The sequence below is a fragment of the Protopterus annectens genome, chromosome 3.part0 (assembly GCF_019279795.1).
Source record: "Protopterus annectens isolate FY-2018-M chromosome 3.part0, PAN1.0, whole genome shotgun sequence".
In the NCBI taxonomy this organism is placed as follows: Eukaryota; Metazoa; Chordata; order Ceratodontiformes; family Protopteridae; genus Protopterus; species Protopterus annectens.
The window spans coordinates 788,088,202-788,115,155 of NC_056731.1; the positions used below are offsets into that span (position 1 = coordinate 788,088,202).

At 46.0% G+C, this 26,954-nt stretch overlaps 1 protein-coding gene across 1 annotated transcript in view; it reads left to right on the forward strand.

Moving 5' to 3' along the window:
* TRIP13 (thyroid hormone receptor interactor 13) overlaps positions 1 to 26,954 on the forward strand; it is a 1,214,790-nt gene that overhangs the window by 716,205 nt on the left and 471,631 nt on the right. Inside the window, exon 10 of the mRNA XM_044065139.1 lies at positions 9,012 to 9,118. Coding sequence (XP_043921074.1) covers positions 9,012 to 9,118 — 107 coding nt within the window. The remainder of the gene's footprint in view (positions 1 to 9,011; positions 9,119 to 26,954) is intronic.

Below are 26,954 nucleotides of genomic sequence, written 5' to 3' on the forward strand. Positions count from 1 at the left end.
TCTTCTTCTCAGGACCAGGTTTTCCTAGTTTGCAGGATAAGGACAGACGTTATGATGGCATTTCTGCCTTTGCAAAAGGTGCAGTCACTTCAGGCTTATTTCCAACAGTTGCTTCATCTCTCCTGTCTGACTACCAGCGTATTCCTCAGGATGTTAGGGTTCATGGCTTTGGTTATAACAGTACTGCTCCTAGCCAAACTCCACATGCAAAAGTTCCAGTGGTACATGAAAACACTCTGGTTCCAGCATGCTCACCCACAAGAGTTTGTCCTTCCTCCTCTTCCCTGCCTAAATAAATTGCTTTGGTGGATTCAACAAATTTCTCAGAATCCAGGACTTCTCCTTCAGTCCCTCTTTCCAGTTCAAGAAATGTTCACAGATGCTTCAGATCTGGGGTGGGGAGCAAATCTGGAGAACCTAAAGGTCCAAAGCCTGTGGCCCCGTCCATAAGGAAGCAATGCGTCAACATCAAAAAGATGAGGGGGTCTAATCCTGGCTCTTCAAGCTTTCAGGTAATCTTTTCTACCAGGCCCTCTGAAGCTGTTCACAGACAACACTACAGTTCTCTAGTATGTGAAAAAGTGTTTGGGGGGGGGGGGGGGCAAAGTCTTACCTACTCTGCAGATTAACAAGCATGAGAGTTTGTTCTGCAGGCAAAGGTAATTCTGACGGTTGTTTATATTTCCTCAGCTCAAAATGTTCAGGCAAACACACTACTGAGCAGATCATGATACAACCGCACAAATGCATGTTCCACAGGGATGTGTTTCTGGACATTCTTCACCAGTGAGGTATACCTCAAATAGATGTCTCTGCTTCCCCTATGAACAGACAACTTCCAAAGTTCTGTGCCAGAGTCTGACACCCACTGGTTTAGAAGATGGATGCCCTATCATTCTCATGGAAGGGGATGATGTTCTTCATCTCACATTGCTGCAGTCCTTACTTATGGGTAGTCCGCTGTCCTCGGTCGGCCCGAATACCAAAGTATTAGGCTGACGACGGTCATGGGCGCACAGCCCTGACATCAGAGCGTCAGGGTATAAAAGCGCATGACCGACGTCATATCCTCAGTCTTTTTTGCCGCATGGTCCGATGCAGAAGCAGCGTTGCAAGTGCCGTTCGGCTTTCTGAAATTTTTCGTTTTCGGAGTTTCAGACATACCAAGTTGGGCTAAGTACCCCGTTGGGGAGCATTTTTGTTTTTTCTTGCCTCAGTTGTTTACCGGATGTCAGAAAAAGTGAATAATTGTATTTCTTGTGGGAAGCAGATACCGCATAGGGATTACCACCGCTTTGTATCCCTTGCTTGGGACCGAGCACGCGTAGTTGGGTGTCGGTTTTGTGCTAGGTTTAATAAGCGCACTATTAAGAGAAGGCTAGATTGCGCTAGGTTAGTTTTGGCAAACGGTGTAATTATAATATGCCGTCGGATCCTCCGACGCCGCTTCCAAGAAGCGTAAAGACAAATCTGTAAAGCCTAGACAGGTTGATTCGTCCATTTCGGACGCCGGTCCTTTAGAGACTGCAGTGGAACAGGTGGATCCGGCTGAAGTTTCTGTTGAGTCTCAGGGTGAAACCTTGATTTTACAGGGTGTGGGATCACAGGAGCCAGGTCAGACTGCTCGGGCCTCTCACGTTACTATTCTCCTTCTTTGCCTAAGGGGGTTAGGCCTTCTGCTACTGTTTCTAGGGCTCTTTCTAAGGGCAGGACTGTTTTGCCTTCTTCTGGAGTTAGTTCTGGTTCTTCAGGGTCTGTACCTAAGAAGCATATGCTTAAAATGGCAGAAGACTTGATTTCTTTAATTAGAGGTTCCATGCCCCCTCCTGATAAGAGGCCCAGGGTAGAGCCAGAGTTGGAAATTTTGGAGCAGGCCTCAGATGATTCTGAGTCTTCTGCTGAGGATATTCAAGATTTTCCTCCTTATTCGGATTCCGATGCAGAGGATTCTACTCCTTCTGCTTCCCCTCCAGAGGATTTTTCATTTTCAGAAACCTTACACTCTATGAGGGAACATTTTAAGTGGGAAGGACAGGATTACTCAGATTCCAGAAAGAGGCTTAGAGAGTTCTTGTTTTTACCACAGCACAGACCCTTGGCTATTCCTCCTGTTTTGGATGTTGTTCAGGATGTTTTTCGGAGGCCTCATTTAATCCAGATTCTATGCCTCCTGCACCAGTTAAACCGGACAGGTATTATAGGGTACCTGAGGCTCATAAATACCTATATAAGAGTCCTAGGGCAGACCCAGAAACTATTAGTCAGGGGCCTAAGGGTGTTAGGGCTTCTGTTGTAAAGAATCCGGTTCCTCTAGATGAGGAAGCTAGAGCTTTGGACAGATGGGGTAAGAAGGTGTACACCTCTTCTACTTTGGCAATGAGGGCTTTAAATTGCCAGTTTCATATGTTGAAATATCAGAATTTCCTCCTTTCTCAGCTAAAATCTAAAGTGGATGCTTTGGCGGAGGGCATAGAGTGTAAAGAATTGCAAGATTTGGTGCATGTTTCTGAACAGGTGGGGAAACATTCTTTGCAGTGTGGCTTTGATGCTTTGCAGGCTTCTTCTAGAGTGGCTGCCACTGGTTCAGTTCTTCGAAGGCATGCCTGGCTTAAGGATCAGAATTTATCTGAACATGTTAAGTCTAGAATTCTGGATGCCCCTTTACAGTCCGAAGTGTTGTTTGGTCCTCCTGTGGAGTCTGTTTTAAAGAAAATGGAGGACAAGGCTAAGTCTATGCAGACTGTTAAAGATTTTTTGCAGGTTCAACCTCCTAAGTTTAGTAGAAATTGGCCTGCTAAGGGGTGGACGTACCCTTCTTCTGATTCCCAGTCTAGGGGTAGATCTAGGCGTGGTAGGGGCAGAGCTCAGAGTACCTTTAGGCCTAGAACCTGGAGTTCGCCTGCTCAATCTGCTGGTGAGGGTAGGGGCCAGTCCTTTCGTAAACAGGCCCAATGACCTGCATTTTCAGCTGCCAGATTCTTCTTGCCTGGCACCTCCTTTGGGGAGGAAAGCTAGCTCTCTTCAAGCAAAATTGGTTTTTAGTCACCCAAGACAAATGGGTGTTGGACATTATAAACAAAGGTTACAAGTTTTATTTCCATACATTGCCTCCTTTCAAAGGTATGCCAGACATTCCTCCTCGGCAAAGGATGGAGGCTCACAAACAGATTTCATTACTTCTTCACATGGGAGCCATGCAGCCAGTACCTCCTTCAGAAGTGGGTCTAGGGTTTTATTCCCGCCTGTTTCTAGTACCAAAGAAAGGGAACACGTGGAGACCGATTTTGGATTTATCTCTCCTCAACACTTATTTGGACATTCCAAAGTTCAAAATGTTGACATTACAACAGCTTTTGCCTCTGCTGGGAAAAGATCACTGGATGGTAACTCTGGATCTAAAAGAGGCTTATCTTCATGTTCCTATCAGGCCCAGTTGCAGGAAGTACCTGCGTTTTCGAGCTGGAAATTTACATTATCAGTTCTCTGCATTGCCCTTTGGCTTATCTACTGCGCCCAGAGTGTTCACAAAGGTTCTGGCTCCAGTGATAGCCTTTTTCAGGATGGAAGGAATACAAATTTATCCTTATTTGGACGATTGCCTGATTATTGCACAAGACAAGGACAAGCTTCTTCAGCATCTATGGTATGTGATGGTAGTGTTAAGATGCCTAGGGTATTCTGTGAACGAAACAAAGTCCAGCCTAGTACCCTCTCAGGACATGTGCTTTCTGGGTGTGAGACTGAATACAGCTTCCCAGATGGCCTTTTTGACCCCGGACAAACAGAAAAGTCTTTCACTTTATTTCCATCAAATGTCTCTACAGTCCAGGCTGACTGCAAGGACAGTCCTTCAAGCCTTGGGGTTCATGGCATCTTGTATTCTGGTGCTTCCCAATGCCAAATTGCATATGAGGAAGCTTCAATGGTATCTCAAAAATCTATGGACACAACACTGCCAGGATCTAGACACTGTCATTCAAATGATACCTTGCATTCAGAAGGAATTTTTGTGGTGGGCTCAGGAATGTCACCTAAACAAGGGACTCTCTGTGACCCGACCAGAGGCGAGTCATATTCTAACGACGGATGCCTCGGACAAGGCTTGGGGAGCACACCTCAATGGGAAATGGGTGCAAGACACGTGGCCTGCCAGACTTCAACATTTGCATATCAACTTGAAGGAGATGTTAGCAGTACAATTTGCATTAATGGCTTTCAAGGATTTACTTCACCCAGGGCAGGTGTTGATTCTAACAGACAACACAACTGTCATGTGGTACATCAACAAGCAAGGGGGAACTCATTCGTACCCTCTTTGCAGACAAGCGATGATTTTGTGGGAGACAGCTCTCAGTTACAACCTCAATCTTCAGGCAAGATTTCTACCAGGAGCACAGAACTCCTTAGCAGATGTATTGAGCAGACAAATAGTGGATCCTCATGAGTGGAAATTGGATCCTCAGGTATTTTAAAAGTTGACAGTGTCATGGGGAACTCCAGACATAGATCTGTTCACTTCTCCACTAAATTACCAGTTGCCAAAGTTTTGCACAAAAGGGTTTCATCCCACAGCTTGGAAGGTGGACGCTCTGTCATTCAGTTGGGACAATCTTCATGTATATGCCTTTCCACCTCTACCTCTTCTGCCCAAGGTTCTCTTGAAGGCCAGACAAGACAAGCCATCCATGATCCTGATAGCACCGGATTGGCCTCGACAACACTGGTACCCACTACTGAGGAGTTTGGTCCGAGAGCCTCCATGGCCTCTGCCTTTGATTCCACACCTTTTGTCTCAGGAGGGCAATCACTTTCCCAATGTCAGAATTCAGTCTCTGCATCTAACAGCCTGGCATATTCTGTTTTAGATTCTGGAGGTTCTCAGCTTCCACAACAAGTTTTGAATGTTATTTTGGAGGCCAGGAGGCCTAGTACAAGGAAAGTTTATGCTGATAAATGGAGGAGATTTTTTATTTGGAGCAAAGGGAAGGACTTTGATGTTTCCAAGCCTAATTTGAGTGCTTCCTTACAATATCTTACTGAGTTATTAGCAAAGGTTTGTCCTTCTCCTCCATAAAGGTTCATGCTGCAGTCATTTCGGCTAATTATGACTGTGACCCTCCTTTATTCTCTCATCCTTTGTTTAAGCAGTTTCTCAGAGGGGCAAAGAACATAAGACCCCCACGTAGAGCTCCTACTCCTGCTTGGGATCTCAATTTTGTGTTGGAAAAGCTTACTCTACAACCTTTTGAGCCTGCAGCTACGGCCGAGTTAAAGTATTTGTCATGGAAAACTGCTTTTTTGTTGGCCATTACTTCTGCAAGAAGGGTTTCTGAATTACAGGCCCTTATGGCAGTGGAGCCTTTCTTGATTTTTCATAAGGATAGGGTATCTTTGCGTACTAATCCTTCCTTTATGCCTAAAGTGGTTTCTAGTGTGGCCTTAAACCAAACTATTCATTTGCCTACTTTTTATGCAAATCCTCAAAATAAAGGGGAGAAGATTTTGCATACTTTGGATATTCACAGGCAGTTGCGTTATTATTTGAGCAGAACCAAGGAGTTCAGACAGTCTCAGCAGTTGTTTGTTTCTTTTGCTTTGGGTTCACAGGGTAAACCTGTTTCAAAACAAACTATTTCTAAATGGATTGGGTTTTGTATTTCTTTTTGTTATTCCCATCATGGTAAGGAGATTCCGACTGGGATCAGACCTCATTCCACTAGAGCTACTGCAACTTCTACTGCCTTTCTAAGGGGGGTAGCTACAAAGGATATTTTGGAAGCAGCCACTTGGAGTTCAGTACATACTTTTTCTAAACATTACCACTTTCCTCTTTATTCTAAGTCTAGGGCTGGATTTGCCACTGCAATTTTACAGGGCATTTTAGCAGCCCCTAATGCTTTATGATTTTTCCAACCTCCCTTTCCCGTTGCTTTGGGATTCTACCCATAAGTAAGGACTGCAGCAATGTGAGATGAAGAACATAGTACAGTTTTGTACCTACCATAAATGTAGATGTTCGAAGATCCACATTGCTGCAGTCCAATTTTCCCTCCCTCCTTCCCCTCTGTAGCTTAGCATGGTTATATGGTTTGGGTGATGGCTGTAGTTGGGCATATCTTTTGGGAAGTTACTCTGTTTTTTGGCTGTGGCCTTTCCTTTAGGGCCTTCTGACATCTGGGGCAAGAAAAGACTGAGGATATGACGTCGGTCATGCGCTTTTATACCCTGACGCTCTGATGTCGGGGCTGTGCGCCCATGACCGTCGTCAGCCTAATACTTTGGTATTCGGGCCGACCGAGGACAGCGGACTACCCATAAGTAAGGACTGCAGCAATATGGATCTTCGAACATCTACATTTATGGTAGGTACAAAACTGTACTTTTCTCTACACATTCTTCCCTTCCCCCTAATTCAGAAACTACTGTTGAAAATACAGAAGGACAAATGAAAAATCTTGTTAGTGACTCCCTTTTGACCAAGACAGCATTGGTTCCTTCTTCTTCTGCAGTTAGCCAAGGGCAATCATCACAAGTTACTTCACAGGGTGGATCTACTCATTGAAAACAAGGGATCTCTAATTCATCTACATCAAACGACACTATACCTGACTTTGTAGGTGATAGACTTCCGACTCCTTTCAGGCACCTTTTCTCTGTGGACGTGCTTGTAGTCCTGCAGGAGGCCAGGAAACCTAATACTAGGAGATCCTACTTGTCCAAATGGAAGAGGTTCTCCATCTGGTGTCTTATTAAGAGACTGCATCCATTTTCAGTGGATATTCCTGTAGTTCTTTCTTATTTGTGTGAGCTGCTCAAGGCTGGACTGGCTTATTCTTCAATTAAAGCTCATTTGTCAGCCATTTCTGCATGTCTGCCTTTGCCCCCCCCCCCCCCCAGCTTCTAGACTACAGGTTAAACTTTTCTTGGAGGGCGTCCTTCACATCAGACCTCCTAGCAAACCTGTTCCTCCTCCTCTCTGGGGCCTAAATTTTGTTTTGGAAAAACTGACCCAGACTCATTTTGAGCCTGTTGTCTCAGCATCTCTAAAATTCTGCACTTGGAAAACTGTTTTACTAGTAGCCATTACTTCTGCTAGTCAAGTTTCAGAACTCCAAGCTCTAATGGCTTCACAACTCTTTCTGATTTTTCACAAGGATGGGGTGTCCCTTGTTAACAACCCTTCCTTCATGCCTAAAGTGGTTAATGACTTGTTCATAAATCAGTCTATCCACTTACCCACCTTTTTCCCTTCTTCTCAAAACTCCAGTGAAAGGGTGTTGCAAACTTTGGATGTACGTAGACAACTCAGATTCTATTTCGATAAGACCAAACCCATTAGAAATTCTGAGCAATTGTTTATTTCCTTCCACCCCAGGGCGCTGGGAAAACGTGACTCTAAACAGACTGTTTCATCTTGGAACTCTATGGTAATTTGGTTTTGTTATGTCTCTCAGGGGAAAACTCTGCCTTCCTCTATTAAAACCCACTCCACTATAGTGGTGGATTCCTCTGGAGCCTTCTTTAAAGGCCTGGACTATGCTTCTATCCTGGAAGCAGCCACTTGGTCCTCTGCCCATACATTTACAAAACACTACAAGCTGAATTCTATCTCCAGATCCAGAGGAGGATTTGCTAGGGCAATTCTGCATGGCTGTATGGAGACTTGTTGTGCTCCTTACCCCCCTTTCTCACTCATGAGCTTTGGTATTCTCCCTCATGTTATGAATACTGAAACATGGGAATAGAAGGACATAGAATAGTTGTGTAAAATCTTACCACAATCATAGATATCCTCTTCCATGTTGCAGTATTCTATCTCACCCTCATTCCTCCTTGTTTCATGCTCTTTTTTGGATATTTCCTAATTGCCTCTTGTCTTTGGACTGGTGTTCTAACTGGAGCATTCAGTTCTGAGGATGGTATGTGCCCAACATCTGCTGTTCTATGTGCAAAGTTGCAAAGTTGCAAGTACCTTGCAGTAGCTTAAGTCTTTGGTATACTGGCCTGACATTCAGGTCATATAGACGGGGATATCATGTTATGAATACTGCAACATGGAAGAGGACATCTATGGTTATGGTAAGATTTATTTGCTAACTTAGTTTCATATTTTAGGCTCTTGAATTTTTTTCTTAAATTATTTTGTATTTTATGTAACTTGTGCATGTTTCCTGCTGTGGGGACTTTTTATATGTTCTACTTATCTGTTTTTTTTTCTTTTTATAACCTTTCTTAGAATATTATTCCACCAATTTGGAAAGTTTACTGTGTTTTTCCTGTTTACTATTGTTGAGCGCATATTAGTTTGTAATATTCCTTGAAGTTTGTTGTATGCAACATTTGATTCATCTTTTCATCTTATGCTTTTCCAGTTAACACAATCAAGTAGTGCTTGATTTTATTATAATCCATTAACCCATAGTTAAATTTTATATTCATGCTATGTCTTGACTTTTCAGATGTTATTGTAAAAGTTATTGAATTATGATCTGACTTACCAAGTAAGGGTCCTACAGTGGTGTAATTGACCAAATTTTCATTATTGGTTATTATGAAGTCTACTACTTTTCTTTCTTTTTCTTTCTCCCCTTAAGTTTTCCTTTTATCAGTTCTATGATACAAAATCATATTAATAACTTTTAAACACAGAATGATCCTTCTAAAGTAGTATAATGTTTTTCCTTTATAATTCCTTTCCTGTTTTCAATGATTCCATTGATGTAATGTAAATATTCATCGTGTTTAGTCTTAACCATATTTGGAGTCCAATGGCTCACTATTATTCTCATGGTTTCTCTGGCAAGCAAGATGTCAGTAATCAGTGTTTTCCATGCAGGAATTTATTTCTACTAAAGTAGTCTGAATTTAATTATGTATTAATAAAACAGATCATTCTCCTGTTTTGTTGTCTATAAAACATGTGTGTGTCTGTAGTATAGTAGCTTTGACAGAGAAATAATTTGTTGCAGGTCTATTATAATGACGGGGATAATGTTCTCACCATTTTTTAGGTAGAAAGCCTTACAGCAGCCAGAAATGCTTCCAGAGCTGGCATAGAGCCATCTGATGCTATTCGTGTTGTCAATGCTGTGCTAACTCAAATAGACCAAATCAAAAGGTAAACAATGTATCATTTTGAAACTTAAACAACTTTAATAGTTTCAATACTGACTTTCTTTAAAAGTATATTGAATACTGTGTGCCATTTCCTTTGGTGTAGAGAGTTCCCGATCAGTTCTTGTTAAACTTATATATTTCTAACCATCTAAGTGTAAGTGTAACAGTGCCTGTTTCTTCAGGTCTGATCTGTGAATGTTACATTGATAAGACAGCAGCAACAGCAGTAAAAGTGCAAAGTTACAAAAGTATAGGTCAACAATAGATAAGAGTTTTTTGCTAAATGTGAGCAGACAGCCACTTGTTTACAAAATTATAAAAACTTAGCATGACCTAGGATACAGTGCAATAGTGAACACTTCTCATGAGAGTAGCAGTACAGATACATCTTGAATATCAAGTCCACGCATAACTAAGTACACTAAATATTTTTATTGCCATTGTTCAGTGCAGATTACATTGTGTCATCTGTTAGCAGACTTCAGACAGGTATGGTGGATTAAACCTATAGCCATAAGAAATATAAAAAATGGAAAGAAAGAATGATTGTTGCATGTTAAGGAAACTGCGTTTAATAAAACAGGAGACCGAGATGATATAATGCATAACACGTTTTCCCGAAAATGATTGAAAATATGACTGAAAGACCCCGATGACTGAAGCACGTTTGTTGGAAATATATTTTGCTAAAAGTATTCAAGAAATGCATAGCATCAAAAAGTGTAACAGAAATATAAAATGAGTTGATTTCATGGGGCAGGCATCCCTTCATTATTATTCTAACTGTGAGGCTCATGTAATTTGAGTACAGTTAGTGGTAGTCTTCATGATGCCCACCATTGCTACCGATATGTAATGGCCACCAGTAAGTGTCGTCCCCACACTGAGGCAGTAATCAAGGATCCTGAATCCTCACCACTGACACTGGACAGGGACGTGCACTTGGTATACACATTGGCACACTATTTCCAGATCCAGACCTCTCTGCATGAAGTACAGTTTCCCTTAATAACATAAAAGGAACACACCTGAATGTGTCTGGATGTCTCAATATCTGTCTCCCTCCAGACCCCTTATAAGACTCCCCAATGGTATAGTTTTTGGGTTATGTCCTCAGCCAAGTGACCAAGCCTAGTCCTTCAGCACCCTCTCTGTAAACCCAGTGCTTTGTGTCCCTGCCCCAAGTAGCTGACACACATGTTCTTTAAGATTTAATTTTCACACACATCACACACACACACACACACACACACACATTTCTGGGAAAGGCTGGCACAGATTGTCTGCTGTACCAGCTGTGTCTAGACTTTAAGGTAGATTTGCTGCCACCAGACACTCCACAATCAGCTACTCTAAGGTCCTTAACAAAGGGTGTCCAATTTTACTGTGTAATATTAATACTAATACAAATGGTAGTAGTTCACCAAGATGGGTAGACCTTCTGGAGTGGCCCACACAGTGTCACCAAGTAAATATAAGCACTGTGCAAGGTTAGATACTTTCTACAAGGGTCAGTCACAATAAAAGTTTGAACTGTGTTTAATAATAAATAATACAAGTACATGAAAGTACTGAATATATATATATATATATATATATATATATATATTCACGGAAAACCACAGAGTTCAGATCACAGGAAATATTGAAAAGAACATTGATGGACAGACTTGGACAAATAAAGAAAAACAATATCTAAACTAAGCTTCACTATATTCCTGACTAAATCTAAGAGAATTCTACTGTTCCCTAGTTAAGTTACTTAATACCATAAGGCAAGATGCTGGGGGAGCAGTCTTTCTAGTCAGGCCTCCAAACGGAATATTTAGTACTCTGAGATTTCTGTTTTTAATATCTAAAATATAATTTCCAAGAGGGCTGGCAGAATGACCTCATCTGGTCACCTGACAATAGGTTCCTACAATATCTCCTTTTGAAGTTTGAGACAGGACTTTGGCAGATGTACACATTTATAGCTTTTATGGCAGTGCCTAGGAGCCAAAAACATTTACAACACTTCCTTCCCCTTCTTTACAAAAGCTAAGAGATAATGCCTGCTCCCAGATCTACTGTCTCCAGTCCCATTCAGCACTGTGGGATGCCTTTTAATGGTTTAACAGTTCATTTATATGTCTCTTATTTTAATTAAAATAAGCCAGCTTGTTACCTTTGCTCTGCCAGTGTCCTCTATTAAAACATATGCATTTAATAGAGTTACCATAATACATCTACATTTCTGTTTATTTCAGCAGGGTGCACTGTTGATGCATTTTATTACAATTAATACAAGCAAAGCTGACAAATACATTTTCAGCACAAGCATCTGTACAGATCAGTTTGATTTACTTCTTCTTTTGGCTTTTCCCGGTTAGGGGTCACCACAGTGGATCACCTGTCCGCTCATGATTGGCAGTGGAGTTTTACAGTGTTGAGTTGCCAACCTTCCAAGGAAGGCACGCACACGCACTCACTCCTAGGGCCAATTTAGAGTATCCAATCCACCTACAGCATGTCTTTGGGATGTGGGAGGAAACCAGAGCATCCGGAGGAAACCCACGCGACCACAGGGAGGACATACAGACTCCGCACAGAAGGCACCCCAGCCGAGGATCGAATCGGAGAACCTCTTGCTGTGAGGCGGCAACGCTAACCACTGCACCACCGTGGCTGATTTACTAATGACATATAATAATTTACAAAATTCCAACTCGCTATGCTGGCACTTGCCCATATCATCACAGTCTTAGATATCACATAGCTCCTGCTTCAAAACATAGATGTTGGAATTAGAATAATTAATGGGAGATGGAAACTTATCCCTGCAGCTGTTTTGAGTTTCTGCACTATAACATTATACTTTGTATTTCTCAGCAGATTCAGTAAACTATGTTTTGACCTTTTGTGTTTTTCAGTGTAATATATATTTTTTTCATTTTGGTGTAAGGGAAGTATGTTCCAGGAAAATGAACTAAACTCATAAGCAGTGTCCAGTTTCTGGGGATGGGTTTAAAAGAATCTGTGTAGGGTAAGTAAGCTGTTGGGAGAAGGCCTGCTTTGACCTGTCATAGGCAAGCAGCTGGAATAAATGAGGCATACTCTGTTAGCAACACTGTTACAGACTTGAACTTTTTTATCTAGGCAGTTTACTTGATAAAAAATGCAACTTATCAGGATTAATGCTCACACGTTTACACCTGCCTACATTCATTAGAGGTGCAGTTTGAGATTGTTAAAATTAGCACTGGAGAAACCATGAATAATTTATAGCAGGTGATAGATATACATTCTGTTTGGTTAGCAGTTCAGTGGTGTGTTGACACGCACTTATCAACACACTGAAACCTAAGCAAGAGAAGAGGAGTAACAGAATAAGAATGTAGTAAAGAATAAGAAGTAGCATCCTTTAAGGGATTGAATAGATCTTTTGTCAAAATAATGAATAGTGTGTTCCCAAGGCAGGATTCTAAAGTGTACCAATCTGACAGATCAAATAGGTCAGAATTTACTGTTTCATTTAAGATTAGTTGGGTAGGAATGTCAAGACAGATTATGGATACGAGGTTGAAAAAAAATGTATGCCCATCTTCATGACATAAATTGAAAGAACCCCAGATCTGAAGTAGGAGATTCATTTGTCTGCAACCTGTGGGTTATGGATCCGATATCGGATCCGAACCGGCATGGTTATCCAGCTATGGATCCGAGCTCTTAGCTCCTCCCCTCACCCATAATGCCCTGCTCTCCCTACATGACCTCAGATCTAGTTTGCCGCGCTGGTAACCAGATTGGGTCGTCTGAGCTCTTCAGCTAAGTCTTTATAAATCCTTCATAAAGCGTTTTATTACATTTTTGTAGTTAGTTTTGAGTGATTGTATTAGGTTCCCTTTAGTGTTTTGATAGTTTTGGTTTAAAATTCTTAATTTTAAAACTTTATTTTAATTCCCTCTCCTCGCTGGTTCGGAGTTTTGTTTGTGTGTGCTGTTTGGGGCCTGTGTGTGTGCTAGTTAGCACTTATTGTTTGTCTTTTCTTTAAAAAAAAAAAAAAAAGACTTTAGTTATGTCTGAAATGGCCCCTAAGGCAATTTTTTCGAAGTGCTCCGAGTGTGGCCATAAGCTTTCCCCTGCTGATGGCCACACTCGGTGTGTTCAATGCCTTGGGGTTGAACACCTCACTTCTGGATGTTCCATTTGTACAGGGTTCAACCCCAGGGCATTGAAGGAGCAGAGGTCGAAGCTGGTCCTGGCGGGACTTCTGCCCCCGGACTCGGCTTCGGCTCCCGCTCCTGCGGTGGGTACTGTTTCTACGGTCCCCTCCTCGCCTGCTCCACCTGGGACTCAACCTCCCGCTGCTGGGTTGGAGGAGAGGGAGGCAAGAAAAAAGGACCGGAGGGAGAAGCACCACAAGCGGCGGGCCGAGACCTCCGTTTCGGCCCCGCCAGCTAAGCGGGCTTCTCCTCCGGCCTCCTTGGCTGCTGGTTCTCCCCTTCCTCGGCTCCGGTCTCCGGTCTGCTTTTCACCGGGGCTTGAGGAGGAGGAGACCCGATCTCCGTCGAGGCTATCGAGGAGACACTCAAGGCCTACCTCGGTAGCCTCTTCGAGATCTACGTATAGCCTTTCCGACGCCGATCTGGACCGGATGATGAGAAGGTTCATCCAGGCCCAGATGCAGATGGGAGTGCTCCTGCCTCCCCCCCCCCTCTGGGGGGGAGCTCGACCCCATTTTTCAAGCCTATAGCTCCTTCTCCGACCCGCTACCCGGGTTCGGAGCGTTCGGAGCCGGGCAGCTTCGGAGCCGGGGGTGGGTCGGCACGTACTTCGGATCCGACCCTGCCCTCGAGTGTTTTGGATCCGACCTCTCGGAGCCTGGCTCCGAGCTTCGGATCCGGGAGACTCAGTGTACCTTCGGCACCGTCTGTGTCGGAGCGCACTGGCCCCTCGGATCAGAGTGTCTCGGGGCCAGCTCCGATCCACTCTTTGGATCCGAGGGGGAGCCGACTTTCAGATCCTTTGGTCGAGGCTGGCTCCCCTTCGGCTTTTGATGTAGTGGAGAGGGCCCTGTTGAGGGCTTCCGGACCCCCGGCACTTGCTTCGGCTCCTTCCCGCGCTCCATCTGCACTAGGTCAGGCTTCCACCATCCGGCCACTGGGACAGCCCGCTCCAATGCCCCAAGCTGTTCCATTGGAACAAGACACTGCTTGCGAGGGATCCTCGGACAGCCCCCCTGAGGAAGCACATCGCAAGCATACGTGTAAAAGGAGGCACATAGACTCCCCCGAGTCTTTAACAGAAGACACGGATTTGGAGGAAGGGGAAGGCTCCCCAAGATCACCCCCCGAGGATGTCTCCTTTGGAGACATCATGGAAATGCTTCATAAGGGGGGTGGTCTGCCCCCAAGTCTTCCTCGGACGAGTCCGTGTTCTTGGAGGCATTCGAAGCGGGCCCGTCTACCTCTTGGGTGTCCCCTCCTGCCGACCCCCTGGTGGACTTTATTACCACCAGGGCGTGGAAGGAACTGGACACCGTGGAGCCAATCCCCAAAAGGCCAGACCGTATCCTTAGCCCCCCTGCAGACCGTGCCCACTGGAGTAAGGGGCCTCCGGTAGATGCCATGTTGACGGCAGCAGCCACCAAGAAGGAACTCGCCCAGGAGAGTCCCTCAGTCCATCCTCCGAGCAAGGAGTCTCGGATGATAGACCGCTTGGGGAAGCAAATGTTTAGTTCAGCGACCTTCTCAGTGAGGGCGCTCAACTACCTGGCACATGTTATCAGGATGCAGCGCGATCTTATTAAAGAATACGCTGCATCCCCCCCTGAGTCCATGTCGGAGGAGGACAAACTTTTGCACTCCACCCGTATGGCCACTCTTCGGTCCGTGACGAATACCTCTATGCGGTTGCTGTCCCATGCTACTGAGGGAGCCGCTAGAGCTGCAGGAGTAGGCCTAGTCACGAGACACCAGGCCTGGCTCCGCCATTGCGATTTCACGGAGCCCTTCAAGGCATCCTTCGCGAACACCCCTTTGATGGTTCTGCCCTTTTTGGCAAGATGGTTCGCGATACCTTGACCCAGAGCGAAAAGGACGGGAAGACGCTGTCTGCCGTCGGAATCCGCTTCTCTGTGCCCCAGAGGTCCTACTCTAGGAACCAAAAGGGTCAGAAGGAGATGTGGTTCCGGAAGTCGCAGCAATCCCAACCCGCTCCGGACAACCAGTCCTTCCGTGGCAGAGGAGGACAGGGAGGACGCCGCCCCAGGGGCAGAGGGACTCCCAGGAACTTCGGGTCCAGAGAACCTTTATCTGAACGGCCCGCGCAGCAGCCCTGAAGGGTTGCCCGACTGCTCCACTCTGGAGGCAGTCGGGGGACGTTTTTCGGAGCACCTAGCGGCATGGGAGTCCATAACATCAGACCGCTGGGTCCTCCTCATTATATCCAGAGGATACAAGATCCCCTTTCATCACATTCCAAAATTAAAATCCCTCCCCGACGTCCCACCTGGTCAGTGGGAGGCCGCTTCGGCAGAAATTGGCCATCTGCTGGGGAAAAGAGCCATCCAGCCCGTCCCCCCAGACCAGATCGGATCAGGGTTCTACTCCAGGTTCTTTTTAGTGCCAAAAAAGACGGGGGACCTAAGACCAATTTTAGACCTGTCCCTGTTAAACCTGGCAGTTCCCAAGGAGAAGTTCCGGATGGTCACCTTGCAATCCATCCTCCCCCTTCTGGGAGAGAATCACTGGATGTGCTCTATAGACCTCAAGGATGCGTACTACCACATACTCATGGACAGACGTTACAGGAGGTTTCTTCGCTTCCGGCTGGGAGCCAGTCACTACCAATTCAGGGTCCTTCCCTTTGGTCTCACCACAGCCCCCAGGGTGTTCACCAAAGTATTAGCGGTGGTTGCGGCCCACCTGAGGCTTTAGGGGGTGCAGGTATTCCCATACCTGGACGACTGGCTTCTTATCGCCCCAGCAAGGCATCTACTATCATTGGCGCGAGACTCCTTTCTTCATCTAGCTCCCCGCCTGGGCATAACGATAAACGTAGCAAAATCCAACCTGGCCCCTACTCAGTTGATAGATTTCATAGGTGCCAGGTTAGACACGAGGGAGTTAAGAGCCTTCCTCACAGCCGACAGAGTTCAGAATCTGCGACTCCAGATGCGGGCCATCCTCCACTCCAGCTCAGTTCCGGCGGAATAGGTCCTGAGGGCTCTAGGGTCCATGGCGGCAGCTATATCTCTTCTTCCATTCACCAGGTTCAACATGCGGGTCCTTCAGTGGACACTTCAAGTTCAGTGGTCTTATCTTGCTCTACCTCTGCATCATCCCATTGCGTTCAGCAAGGCTTGCAAGCGGTCCCTCTTGTGGTGGCTCCACTCACAGGATCTCCACGGAGGCCGCCCCTTTTGTGCTTCTCCCCCTCTCGCCATGGTGACCACGGACGCCTCCCGCCTCGGGTGGGGGGGTCATTTTGCAGGCCGGACGGTCCAAGGCACGTGGAACGACTCAGAGACCTCCCTGCATATCAATGTTCTAGAGATGAGAGCAGTGCTCTTGGCGTTGCGAGCACTTCAGTCCTTTCTTCCCCTGGGAACAGTTGCGATTCAGTCAGACAACATGTCGGTTGTCTGGTACATCAACAAACAGGGGGGAACCAGGTCTTATCCTTTATGTCGAGAAGCCATGAGAGTGTGGGAATGGGCGATCTCCACCAACCGCTTTCTCATTGCAACGCACATTCCGGGTCGGTCCAACATCCTTGCGGACAAGCTCAGTAGCACCATTCTCTCCCCGTACGAGTGGTCTCTCAATGTTCAAGTAGCGAAACGTATCTTCGCACGGTGGGGAACTCCTTGTTGCGATCTCTTTGCGTCTCCCTTAAACACCAAGTGCAACAGTTTTTTCGCTCTAATCCCTTTTCCAGGGGATTCCCCGAGAGATGCTCTGGTGCATGCTTGGCCTCCCGGTCTTCTTTACGCTTACCCCCCCCCGTTGCCTCTGATGCTCCAAGTTCTTCAGAAAGCCTCTCTGTTGGGGTGCAAAATGATCCTCATTGCCCCATTCTGGCCTCGACAGATCTGGTTCCCTTACCTAAGGTCTCAATCGGTGAATCCACCTTGGATTCTAGATCCCTTTCCGGATCTGATATCGCATCCATCGAACCTACCAACTCCGAATCTGGACAACCTGAAGCTAACTGCTTGGCTGCTCCAGTTCCACTCCTAATTAGGACTCCTGGTATCTCATCCCCGTTAAGGCCATCCTGGTAGCGGCTCATAAACCATCTACCAGGAAAGTTTACCGCAGTAAATGGAAACGATTCTCCATTTGGGCGGAGAGGCAAGGTCTAGATCCCTTCACAGTTCCCCTTCCCCTGGTGCTAGACTTCCTAACCACTCTTTTTAATGATGGTGCCAGTAGTTCCACGGTCAAAGTGCAGCTTGCGGCCATTTCTCACTATCATGTTGGTCATGACTCTGGACCACTTATGTCTGCCAAATTGTGTAAAATCTTCCTAAAAGGCACCTTTCTCCTTAGACCCCCTGTCAAGCAAGCGGTTCCTCCATGGGATCTTTCTTTGGTTCTTCAGGCCTTGACCGCTCCCCCCTTCGAGCCTGCGGCCTCAGTAGATCTTAAATTTTTATCCCTCAAGACTGCTTTTTTAGTAGCCATTACTTCGGCCAAAAGAGTTTCGGAGCTTCAAGCCTTATCCATGAAGCCTCCTTACTTGGTCTTCCATCCAGACCGCGTATACCTCAGGACCAATCCCTCCTTTCTTCCTAAGGTAGCTTCAGAAGCAAACATTAATCAGTCCATTAACCTCCCTGTTTTCTTTCCTAAATATCAGAACAAGGGTGAATACAAGCTGCATTCCTTGGATGTTCACAGGCAGCTTCGTTTTTATCTTAACAGGACAGCTGGTCATAGGCAATCCGACCAGTTGTTCATTTCCTTTGCCAAATTCAGTCTGGGTAAGCCAATTTCCAAAGTCTCCTTGTCACGCTGGATTTCGCAGTGTATTCTTCTAGCTTATCAAGCCTCTGGGAGGCCCGCACCGGAGGGAGTCCACGCCCATTCGACCCGGTCAGTTTCTACCTCAGCTGCCTTTAAGGCTAGGATTCCTCTGGATGACATTTGTTCAGCAACCACTTGGGCTTCATCTCGTACCTTTATTTCTCTTTACAAGCTGGACATCACATCTAGGGGTAGAGCATCCTTTGGCTCCGCGGTGCTCCGGAATATCCTTCCATGATGGCCGCCCAAGATTCAGGTAGCTGGGGACTCTGTCCCACAGGTTGCAGACAAATGAATCTCCTACTTCAGATTTAGAAGTTATGTACTTACCATAACGTTCCATCTGAGTAGGTGGATTCATTTGTCTGCAACCATCCCGCCCTCCTATCCTCCTGGCCTTGTCAGTTTCCTGCATATTATGTGTTACCCCTTTCGAGGGTATTTTGATTCAGGGCAAACTCGATCTGAGGTCATGAAGGGAGAGCAGGGCATTATGGGTGAGGGGAGGAGCTAAGAGCTCGGATCCATAGCTGGATAACCATGCCGGTTCGGATCCGATAATGGATCCATAACCCACAGGTTGCAGACAAATGAATCCACCTACTCAGATGGAACGTTATGGTAAGTACATAACTTCTAATTATGACCCAGATGCCCTCATTTTTATTAGCAGCTTGGGCACTAGAGGATTCAGGTGTGTGTGTGTGTGGGGGGGGGGGGTTGGATTAGCAATTATTGGCTTGCCCTTTCCAAGAGGGAGTGGGGAGTGAGTGGTGTGTGATCTAGCACTTCCCTAGTGATGGGGTAGTGCTGCAAGTCACATGTCAGGTAGCCAGTGAATTTAACATACAGTGTGGGGCTGTATGAGCTAACTGATGCTACTCATAATGATGTGTGTACAAGGATAGTTTATGTGATGCTGTTGGCTGCTCCGTTACATGCCTCCCCCCACCCACCAGTGGCCACAATGACACCAGTCCCTGAAAAGGAGTAGCAAAGACATTAATGTTAGGAGGAAATATAGCAGCTAACTGATGTTCAGCCAGAAAGGTAAGTGAAGGGGTTAAAGGTTGTTTTATTACTGGCTGATTTGCAAAGCACAACTCAGAATGTATTACGTCTAAAAACTAACTTGCACAGCATATCATGTTACATAAAAATCACTGCAGCTGCCATTGGCTGGGTTAGAAATTAACTGTAACTGCACTCATGTAACACATAAGCATTAGTTGTGCACTATATACTGCATACATGTTGCAAATGATTTGCTCTAAGGCTAGGCATCGCAAAAGATATGTGGGTGCAGAGGATTATTTCCAGAGATTATGTAATTTGCTTTTCCCTTCCACCTCAATCTGTATACAAATTTCCTGATATGTCACCCAGTCAAAGGAAAGCAGCAGCACTAGAAATACAAAAGCTGCTAGAAAAGAGTCATCCAAGATGTCCCACCAGACCAGACAGAATCTGGAACTTGCTTAAAATTCTTTTTAGTGCCAAAGAAAACAAGAGACCGCAGACCAGTTTTGGATCTCAGCAACTTGAACAAGTCAAGTTTGGCGCACAGATTTTCGAATTATAATGGTTCTGTCTATTCTGCCCTTTTTGGGCAAGGACAACTGGATGTGCTTGATAGACCTTCAGGATGCATACTATCACTTAAAAATGAAGAGACAATCCAGAAGGTATTTACGCTTCCAGCTGGGAGCCAGTCACTACCAGTCCAGAACACTGCCCTTTGGCCTCACCACAACCCCAGGGTGTTCACCAAATGCATGGCAGTGGTAGCAGCTCACTTAAGACTGCAGAGATTCTGAGTGTTTCCATACTTAGATGACTTGGCTCATTACTTCCCCGATCAGGCATCTGCTAATAAGAGTGAGAGATCAAGCATCTCATCAGGGAATAACCATAAATTACAACAAGTCTCATTTACAACTGTCTCAAGCATTGGAATTCATGGGAGCCATTTTCAACATGGTATCAGTGACAGGTTCTGTTCCTCTCTCGAGAGTGCAGACTATCAGATTCTAGGTCAGGAAAACAATCCACAGTACCAGAATTTCAGGGTGGTTGATTCTTCAAGCTTTGGGGTCAATGTCATCAGCAGCCATAATTTTAGTTCCTTTAGCAATATTTCATATAAGAATTCTTCAATGGATGCTGGCAACACAATGGTTGATTCTTTATCAATGCATGTCAGCCCAAATAAGAATCACCTGAGCGTGCAAGAGATACCTTTGGTGGTGGATTCATTCAGATCAGGTTCTACAAGGCCGTCCTTTCATTCTCCCTCACCCCAAAACTATAGTGACCACAGATGCTTCCTAGATTGGGGGGAGCACTTCTAGGGGAAAACAGTCCAAGGCACTTGATCCCACTCATCCCTTTCAAATTCTTAGAGCAAGAAATCTGGACAAAGGTCAAAAATAGGGACAATTTTTAAATATTTCTCTTACAAACTTAGAATGTTGATAGAATAACAGGTTTTGCATTAGCATGAATTTTTTTGAAGGACATGAATTCTGATTCTTAAATGTCTGTCATTATTGTCTAATTTCTGTCTGTAATGATTTGTCACTAATTTGCCAGAAAACCACAATTTTAGAAAAAAAGACTAATAATATGAGACAAAAATCTGGACTTTCTGCAGGAATCTGTACAGATGAGAAGTATGGCTCCCCTGAAGAGGCTAATATGCATATGTATGTCCTGGAAATGAGAGCGGTGCTCTTAACATTGCAGGCCTTCCAAGACTCTCTCCCTTTTGGGACAGTTGCGATTCAGATGGACAACATGTCTGTAGTTTGCCGTTAATACAATCAAAATTACTATGCCTTGTTTTATGCATTTCATTAGACAATAAAAACAGTTTTTCAGTTAACTACTTAATTACCCAAATTACTGCCAGTTCTTTAAAAAACACACAATAGTTTCAGTCAACCCTGGGTGACAGTCCAGCCTTAATTTAATTTTCCAATTAGCTTCCTTTTGTTCAAGCTTATTTTTTAAGCCACCCGTTTTATGTTTTCTTCAGTATTGTCTAATACATAAAACATGAACTTTCTAAATATTATACACGGTTTGGAATGTTTGTATAAGGCATTTTTGTTGTTCTTCGTTCTAATGGCATATAAATGTTTTTATACGTTTTTGAAAAGACCTTGTGGTCATTCCAGTATAAAATGCTGATTATAAAGAACAAATGCCAACATAAACTCCACATTTAGACTGGCAGCTAAAGTGTTTAGGGCTCTTCTACCATCCTATCTTACCCTTTGGAGATCAAACATCCCAGTCTCTACACCCTCAAGCTAACCACATGGTTTCTCCAATTCCAGTGGTAGTACGACAGTCCAGGCTTGCTTCCCCTATTCGTGACATAGTTTGGCTTCCAGAGGAATTCTCCTAAGAAAATTAATTCCTTTCCTTGGTGATTTATTGATTATGTAAAGATTTCATGAAAGGAGTATTTCTGCTTAGACCTCCCATAAAAGACTTCTCCTCAGCGGGATCTCATGGTTATACTTCAGGAGCTAACTCAGAAACCCTTTGAACTCCTTTTGTGTAAACCGGTCTTTTCAGTAGCAAGTGCATTGACAAGACGAATCTCAGAGTTTCAGACCTTGTATAACAAGCTTCCTTGCATTATTTTTCATAAAGATGAGGTATCCTTCCTGACCAATCCCTCCGTTGTGCCCCAAATATCCACAGAAGTGACATTAATTAATTCACACAATTGTAATTTTTTTCTCTTTCCCACCTTTTCTGATAAGGGTGAATACATGATCTGAAGTAGTTTACTTCATTTGGTCTTCAACCTGTGTGATACTTGATCCCTATCGGATCCGAGCCGGCAACTTTACTAGCATCTGCTCTGAGCTCCAAGCTCCTCCACTTACCCATAATACACCTCCACTACCTTCCAACCCCCAGATCGAGTTTGCCTCGAATAGCTTATGCATTGTGATCTCTAGAGCTCCAGGTTTGCAGTGGATAAAATCTTTAAAATATCTTTTTTTTTCTTTAAAAATTTTTAGATAGTGATAGAGTAGGTTCCCCTTTCTCCTCCCCTCGCTTGGTGCATCGAGTTTCATAGTTTTAGAGTAGTTAGCTTAGTTAGAGTAGCTGTGTGGATTTTTTGCCCCCCCCCCCCCCCGAGTGTGTTCTGTGTATGAGTACGAGTATGGTGAGTGGGTGTTCTCAGCAAGAAAGAAATAACATTTCCTTTTTTAGTTATTCTTTCTTCTGACATTATGGCTGACAAGCCTATTTTCAAAAGATGCACTGAGTGTTGGCCATAAGTTATCTCCTGCGGATGGCCACACTCTGTGTGTTATGTGCTTGGGCGTGGCACATCTAAGCACAGACTGCACTATATGCGTGGGGTTCAACCCACGCGCCATTAAAAACAGGAAGGCCAAGTTGGCCCTGAAAGACCTTCTTCCCCCTTCTGAGACTGTTGCCTCGTCTTCAGCTTCGGTCACAGTGGCTGCTGTGGCAGACTCTCCTCCTTTTCTTCCTCTGGCTTCTCCTTCCTCCCAGGCTGGGACTCGACCTCCTGTGCAAAAGCCTGTGGAAGCGGAGCAGAAAAGGGGCAGAGAGAAGGAGAGAGAGTCGAAGTCGAGGGAAAAGAATAAGAGGCCTCTGGACCTCCCTTCACCAGTCAAAACTTTAAGGATCCGTGACTCCCCTTGGCTCCGATCTCCAAGGTTCGCCCTGGAGCCGGAGGAGACACGGTCAGCTTCTAGGGCCTCAGTGCCCCGATCTGCAAGGTCAGAGTCCGTGGCCTCATCAAGGTCCATCAGATCTTTGAGGTCGATATGGATAAAATGATGAGGTTCATCCGTACTCCGATCCAGATGGGGGTCTTGCCAGCCCCCCCCTCCCTCAGGAGGGGGGAGCTCACTTCCTTTTTTCCAGCCAATGTCTCCTTCTTCGATCCGTCCACCGGGTTCCGAGTATTTGGATCCGAGGATGGCTTTAGTCAGGGGGTCTGCACCGACTGTACCTGCTTCCTCGACGCAGACAGCTGCCTGGAGTGGCTTGGATCTGACCAGCTCGGATCTGAGCCCTTCTCGGAGCCAGAGCTTGGGTGTCGGATCTGAGGGACTGGAAATTTTTTCATCTGTTCCGACTTTGTCAAGACAAGATCCCCCCTCGGACCTCTGCCTACTTCGGGCCCGGTTCCGATTCTCTCGTCTGACCCGAGGAGACCAGCGTCCTTAATGGTTTCTCAGGAGGTCCACTCTCCTTCCGCCTTTGATGTGGTCGTAAGGTTTCTCTCTGCTGGATTGAGTCCCCTGACTGCCCTCTCGGACTCCACCCAGACCCCCCTCGGCTCTTTCTGTGGTCCTCATCATTTTACCAGCGGGACAGCTGTGCTTGATGAGCCCCATATTGTTCCCCCTGAGGAACAAGTGGCTTGCGAGTTCCCCCCTGGAGAGCCCCACCGGAGAGGTGCCTTGCAAGCATACATGCAAGAGGAGGCACTTGAACCCCCCTGAGTCCCTCACTGAGGTTATGGACTTGGATGATGGAGAAGGTTCCCCTAGGTCACCTCCCGAGGATGTCTCCTTTGGAGACATCATGGAAATCCTATGCCAACGGGCAGGTTGGTCTGCCCCCAAACCTTCCTCTGACGAGTCCGTGTTCCTGGAGGCTTTCGGCACAGGCCCATCTACTTCCTGGGTGTCCCCTCCCGCAGATCCTTTGGTGGACCTGGTCACCTCGCGGGCATGGAAGGAGCCGGACACCATGGAACCAATTCCAAAAAGAGCCAGCAAAATTTAGAGTCCCCCCACAGACAGGGCAGCATGGAACAAGGGCTCTCCCATAGATGCTATAGTGGTAGCAGCAGCCACAAAGAAGGAACTTGCCCAAGAGAGGTCCTCGGTTCATCCTCCTGACAGAGAGTCACAAATGATGGACCGCCTAGGGAAGCGGGTTTACGCTTCAGCTACCTTTTCAGTTAGGGTGCTGAATTACCTGGCCCATGTCACCAGACTCCAATGCGACCTGTTAAAGGAGCTGGAGGAGTCTCCCCCTAAGTCCATATGGCAGGAGGACAGGGTCTCGTTCTCTGCGAGGATGGCCACTTTGAAAGCAGTCTCCAATACATGCATGCGACTCCTTTCACATGCTACTGAAGGAGTGGCTAGGGCGGCTGGGTCCGGCATGTCCATGAGGTCCAATGCCTGGTTCAGACTGTGTCAGCTTTCGGAACCTTTCAAGGTGTCCTTTGCCAATGCCACTTATGACGACTCTACTCTCTTTGGTAAGACCGTCAAAGAGACAGTCCACAGTGAAAAGGACAGGAAGACGAGATACCAGGAGTCCTAATTAGGAGTGGAACTGGAGCAGCCAAGCAGTTAGCTTCAGATCTGCTTCTCGAACCCTCAAAGGTCTTTTTCCTGGAACCAGAGAGGACAAAAGATGATGTGGTTCTGGAAGTCACAGTATTCCCAGGACATTCAGGGCTCTTCTTCCCCCAGAGGCAGAGGGGGACAGAATGGATGCCGGCCCAGAGGCAGAGGGCGTCCGAGGAATTTTGGGTCTCAAGAACCTTTCTTGGACAGACCTGGGCAGTAACCCTGAGGGGTGGCCTGAATGCTCTGCTGTGGAGGCAGTCAGGGGACGATTGATTGTCCTTGCACCTAGTGGTATGGGAGTCCATAACATCAGACTGCTAGGTGCTCCAGATCATATCCAGAGGATACTCTATCCCCTTTGTGGGTCCCCCCAAATCTCCCAAACACCTCCCGGATGTACCACCCACACAAAGGGAGGCAGCAGCACAGGAAATTTCCAAGCTGCTAGAAAAACAAGCCATCGAAACCGTCCCCCCAGATCAGTCCAGATTGGGCTTCTACTCCAGGTTCCTTTTGGTGCCAAAGAAAACGGGGGACTTAAGGCCCATTCTGGACCTTTCTACCCTGAACCTGAGAAGTTCCGGATGGTCACACTACAGTCCATCATGCCGTACCTGCAAGAGAGTAACTGGATGTGCTGGTTTGACGTCCCGGATGCTTACCATCACTTCTGGCTAGGAGTCAATCATTACCAATTACAAGCCCTACTCTTTGGTCTCACCACAGCCCCCAGGGAGTTCACCAAAGTGATGGCTGTGGTAGCGGCTCACCTGAGGCTTCAGGGGATTCAGGTCTATCCATACCTGGACGATTGGCTCCTCACTGCTCCCACCAGGCGTGTACTCTCCCAAACCAGGAATTACTTCCTGATTCTTGCCCTGCGTTTGGGGATCACAATCAACACATCCACATCACTCCTAGATCCTGTACAGGTGATAGACTACATTGGCGTGAGGATAGATACTCTACAGTGCAAAATCTTCCTCACCTTGGAGAGAGTACAAAACCTGAGGATGCATGTCTCCCTTCTCTCATCTCCCAATGGCGGAATCGGTGTTGAGGGCTTTAGGCTCAATGGCGACCATAAGTCTTCTCCCGTGTGCCTGGTTACACATGAGAATTCTACAGTGGACTCTAGCTCTACAATGGTCCCTGTTGGAACTGCCATTGGCATATCTAATTCAACTCAGTCAAGTCTGTCGGTCTTCCCTCATATGGTGGATATTTTCTCAGGACATTTTGGAGGGACAACCCTTTGTTCCAGCCCCGGCCCTAGCCACAGTGCCCCAACTCGGTGGGGGGGCATTGTTCGGGCAGGACAGTCCAGGGCCTGTGGCCCCCTGTAGAGACCAGCGTGCACATAAATGTCCTAGGGATGAGGATGGTCCTTCTAGCGGTGCAGGCCCCTCATGCCTTTCTTTCTCTGGGAATAATTCCAATTCAGTCAGACAACATGTCAGTGGTCTGGTATATCAACAAACAGGGAGGGACCAGATCTTACCCCCTTTGTCGCGAGGCCATTAGAGTGTGGCAATGGGTGATCTCCACCGGTCGCTTTCTCATCGCAAAGCACATTCCGGGATGGTCCGACATCCTAGCGGACAGGCTTAGTCGGATTATTCTGATGTCTTACGAGTGGTCTCCAAATCTTTCAGTAGCGTAACAGATCTTTTGCGAGTGGGTGTCAACATTTTTTTTGCTCTGAACCCCCAGCCGGAGGAGTCCCCCAGAGATGCTCTAGTTCATGCTTGGCCTCCTGGTCTTCTGTATGCTTACCCGCCAGTACCTCTTATTCCAAGGTTTCTATGGAAAGCTTGTCGACTGGGGAGCAAAGTGATCCTCATTGCTCCATTTTGGCCTTGCCAGGTATGGTTTCCCTTCCTTTGGTCTCACCTTCTGGCTCCGCCTTGGATCCTGGATCCCATTCAGGATTTGATTTCACACCCTTCGGGGGTGCCTAATCTGAATCTGGACAGTTTGAAGCTCACAGCTTGGCTGCTCCAGTTCCCGTGATTGTTAGAACTCCTGGCTATCCTCCTCAGTTAGATCTGTTCTGGTGGCTTCTCATAAGTCTTCGACCAGGAAGGTTTATCGCAGCAAGTGGAAACGTTTTTATTTTTGGGCCTCTCAAAGGAGTTTAGACCCCTTCACGGCTCCTATTTCCGCCATTCTTGAGTTTCTAGCTGATAATTTCAACACGGAGCTAGTTCTTCTACGGTCAAGGTTCAGTTGGCTGCCATTTCTCATTTTCATGTGGATGAGAATTCTGCCTCTTTAGCCTCCTCCAGACTGTGTAAAGCCTTTATTAAAGGCACTTTTTTGTTACGCCCCCCCGGTCAAGGATACTGTTCCCCCTTGGGACCTTACTATGGTTTTTCAAGCTTTGGTCACTCCGCCTTTCGAGCCTGCTGCAACAGTAGATCTGAAATATTTATCTTGGAAAACAGCTTTT